The sequence below is a fragment of the Nansenia antarctica genome (genome assembly GCF_963989245.1).
Source record: "Nansenia antarctica genome assembly, chromosome: 20".
NCBI classification, from domain to species: domain Eukaryota; kingdom Metazoa; phylum Chordata; class Actinopteri; order Argentiniformes; family Microstomatidae; genus Nansenia; species Nansenia antarctica.
In genome coordinates this window covers 1,321,631-1,325,666 of record NC_137693.1, presented here as the reverse complement: position 1 = coordinate 1,325,666, position 4,036 = coordinate 1,321,631, and the positions used below count along the sequence as shown (strand labels likewise).

The window sequence follows — 4,036 nt, the reverse complement described above, 5'->3', positions numbered from 1 at the left end:
TAGCGCCAGGCGCACCCCCGGCTGATTGGTCGATGTAGGGCGCCTGTGTGTCGGCTGATTGGTCGATGTAGGGCGCCTGTGTGTCGGCGCTCCACGATGCGCCTAGGTGCCTGTCCGTGCCGTTGTCCCAGGCCAAGGGCTAGGGTTGCCACACTGTGTGTATGCATGCATGTGTGTGTGTGTGTGTGTGCGTGTGTGTGCGTGTGTGTGTGTGTGTGTGTGTGTGTGTACCTGACAACGTAGCGCAGGCGAGCAGAGAGGAGGATGATCAGCAGGATACACAGGAAGACGAAACCCAGGTGGACAGGATTCATACCTGACACCGAGACAAGAAACACCTGCATTGTGGGTCTCTGTGTGTGTGTGTGTGTGTGCATGTACTTGTGCATGTGTGTGTGTGAGTGCATGCGTGCGTGCGTGTGTGTGTGTGTGTGTGTGTCTGTGTGTGTGTGTGTGTGTGTGTGTGTACGTGTGTGTGTGTGTGTGTGTGTGTGTGTGTGCATGTACTTGTGCATGTGTGTGTGTGAGTGCATGCGTGCGTGTGTGTGTGTGTCTGTGTGTGTGTGTGTGTGTGTGTGTGTGTGTATGTGTGTGTGTGTGTGTGTGTGTGTGTCTCTCCTCCCCCCTCACCTCCAGTACACAGGCTGTCAGGGCTGAACCAACAGCTGGCGTCAGGCAGCAGCAGCACCCCCCCGGGGAAGTGGATGGTCCGGCCCAGTGACCTCACCATGGGGGGGTCCAGGTCCACCTTGTGGGTGGGGTGCAGCGGCCAGGTCAGCCCGTCTGAGTCCAGAACCACATACCGAAACAGGGGGGTCCCAGACCCGTTGGTACGCACATGCTGGCTGGAAAAACATCGGCATATTACAGAGATACCAAGATATAAATAATTTAATTATTGATTGTTATGGTGATCATAATCACAATCAACTCCATTAAGTGGGTTTGCTTATAAAGCTGTCGTCAAAGCATTAAATCAAAAAGTTGAATCTTAGTGTCACACTTTTGATTGAATAATCTTTTTACATAAAACGAAGGTTTCAACCTTTTGTTCCTGCAGGAGAACCTGTTGAAGCCCTGGAGCTCTAGAAGACCGTTTTACTGGTCCTGCTACTACATTGAAGACCTGTAGACCATGTCCCTGCTACACCTCTACCTGTAGACCATGTCCCTGCTACTTCTCTACCTGAAGACCATGTCCCTGCTACTTCTCTACCTGAAGACCATGTCCCTGCTACACCTCTACCTGAAGCCCTGGAAGGTCAGGTTGTTGGTGCTGCGGACCAGGCTGGGCCCGGAGAGCCTCTCCCCAGACTCCTGCAGCCGGTGCAAGGCGTGGGCCAGGAGCAGGACGGAGTTGTAGATGGTCCCAAACAGAGGAGACACCTGGGGGGGGGGGGGGGGGGGGGAGAACACATACACAAACCAGGGGCCGGTTGATTGAACATTAGTCTTATATTCTCAGGTTAGACCAGTCTCATTAAGACTGCCTGTTGCATAAAAAATAAGACTGACTTATTTTGAGGTTAGAAAGTTAGCCACCCCTCATCCCCCCTGGCTAAACTTGATTTAAGAGCTGTGTTGCTCTGGGAACGAGTCAGGGCTAGTAGCTAGCTAACACTGTAACAGCGCGGTAAACTACTTCACTGGTTAAAACTGCTAAGCAGTATACTTTTATCCACATTATATTCCTCCAATATACATACGGTTTTCAGTATTTTCATTTCACAAAGCTCGGAATTTGAAATTTGCCACTCTTGATTTTCTTGTGATTGATGTTAGTTTAGTTCAAACACTATGCAGCATCTCTACTCTAGGCGTGGCTAACCTGGTGTGGTGTGGTGTGCGGTGGGATCTCTCCCATGTTGACAGCGTGCTGGTAGGCCTTGTAGAAGGAGTTCTCCTCAGAGTCCATGGTTACCGTCAACACCGAGTCATACGCCCGCCTCAACTTACTGTAGAGAGGGATTGGGTTAGGGTCAGAGTTAGGGTTGGGTTACTGTTAGGATTAGGGCTAGGGTTAGGGTTACTGTTTGGGTTAGGGTTAGGGTTAAGGCTAGGGTTAGGGTTAAGGTCAGGGTTAAGGTTGGGGTTAGAGCAAGGGTTAGGGTTAAGGTCAGGGTTAAGGTTAAGGCTAGGGTTAAGGTTAGGGTTAGGTATGTACCTGTTGTTAACCAGGGCGGGGTAGCGTACGTCCCTGTAGGGGAGGCTGTAGAGCAACGTGTCGTAGGGGACGAACACCAAAGACCCGTCCGCCAGCTGCATGTCCAGGGCCGTCTCCAATAGCAACCGCTGGGTCTCTCCACCAATCAACACAGAGTGCATGCAGAGGACCACCACTGATGACACACACACACAAACAATGAGCCTGAGATGTAAGTAGTTGTCACGATCATTCTAATGTCTCTGGTGAAAGTCGTTAGTTATTAACATAATCATAGTTTTAATCTAACTACGGCTAGCTACGGCGCTAACCCCCACAATTCTAGTTGCTCTGACCGACTCTCGAACTTCCGACCTCTGACTTGTCAACACATGTGACCATCTCATCAAATACCTGATGTAAACCAGCTACGCTATCACTATGGTGGGGGGTATGTGAATGCTATGGTGGGGGGTATATGAATGCTATGGTGGGGGGTATATGAATGTTATGGTGGGGGGTATATGAACTTGAGGAGCGAGTTTTACCATCTCAACTCTGTTACACAGGTTACACAACACCAGAACAGCCGTGCCTTTTTTACCTACTATAAGAGCCGCCTCGGAGGTCAATCAAATGACCATAGTCTTTACAACAGGAAGCTGCTACTTACACACAACGACCACTAGTTGGCCTGCCTCCTACATTACTCACTCCGCAGGTTTTCTGTCTCCTTAATCCGGGTCAGGGCGTTGCGGATGCTGTCTTGGTCCGCGTCCGTGGTAACCGTGGTGACGACGGGGAGGCCGTACCTCCGCAGGGCGTTGGCCACCTGACCGGCCGTGTCGACCCAGACGTCGTCGTTCGACGCCACGATGCCGGCGTGCGCCCAGCGGAAACGCCTCGCCACGGCGACCAGAACCCGGGCGGGCGAGGGTGCGGAGCGGACGAAGGTCGGGTGTTTCCGCCGCTCGTCCAGCTCGTGGTTCACGCACGCCCACGAGAACAGGGCCTTGTCCCAGCCCTTAGCCAATAGGGACGCGGCCTCGCAGTACCCGGGGTTGAGCAGGCCCAGGAAGGCGTCGGCGTTGGCCCCACCCCGTGCAGAGAGGCCCAGGAAACCCTGTAGCGCCAGAGAGGTCTGACAGTCCTCGGCCAGGACGGCGTAGTCCAGGGTGACGCCCCCCCGGCGGTGGGGGGGGAGGAGGGCAGAGTCCCTGTTGACCCGCTCCACCGCCAACATGGCCGCCGTGTGGGGGAGGGCCTTGGCGAAGAGGGGGTCGCAGGACCACGGCCCCACCACCCCGACTCTGAACACCCCCCCCGTGGCCTGAGACAGGCCGGGGAGGGAGAGGAGGGGGAGGAGGAGGGAGAAGAGGGAACGCAGCAGGCAGGAGGGAGGGGCGGAGGAGGAGGAGGAGGGCCTGGGTCTGGGTCTGGACCGGGCCCCATGTATTTCTCTTTGAGTGGGGGGTGTCAGGAAGGTGGAGGCCCACTCAGACGGCGACCAGTAGAACAGGTGCATTCCCGGAGCATAACCCCCCCGGGGTTAGGGTGCAGGGGGCCCCACCATGCCCAGCAGCCTGACTCCACTCTGCTGCCCTGAATCCTGTTAAACAAACGAGACGGGGAGGAAAGGGTCAGGTGTGAGAGGGGGATGAAAGAGAGAGAGAGGGAGAGGGGGGGAGAGGGAGAGAGAAGGAGAGTGAGAGAGAGACAGAGAGAAAGAGAGAGAGAGAGATACGGAAGAAGAGAGAGAGAGAGAGAGAGAGAAAGAAAGAAAGAAAGAAAGAAAGAAAGAAAGAAAGAAAGAAAGAAAGAAAGAGAGAGAGAGATACAGAAGAAAAGAGAGAGAGAGACAGAGAGAGAGACAGAGAGACAGACAGAAGGTGG

General features: G+C 54.1%; 1 protein-coding gene across 1 annotated transcript in view; it reads right to left on the bottom strand.

The window, feature by feature from the left end:
- Nucleotides 1-3,488, bottom strand: part of LOC308174845 (retinal guanylyl cyclase 2-like) — a gene marked incomplete at both ends in the record, with an annotated part of 13,141 nt that extends 9,653 nt beyond the window's left edge. The window contains 6 exons of the mRNA XM_080549956.1: nucleotides 232-316; nucleotides 631-845; nucleotides 1,247-1,386; nucleotides 1,829-1,955; nucleotides 2,165-2,339; nucleotides 2,858-3,488. Coding sequence (XP_080406082.1) covers nucleotides 232-316; nucleotides 631-845; nucleotides 1,247-1,386; nucleotides 1,829-1,955; nucleotides 2,165-2,339; nucleotides 2,858-3,488 — 1,373 coding nt within the window. The remainder of the gene's footprint in view (nucleotides 1-231; nucleotides 317-630; nucleotides 846-1,246; nucleotides 1,387-1,828; nucleotides 1,956-2,164; nucleotides 2,340-2,857) is intronic.
- Nucleotides 3,489-4,036: the final 548 nt, after the last annotated feature.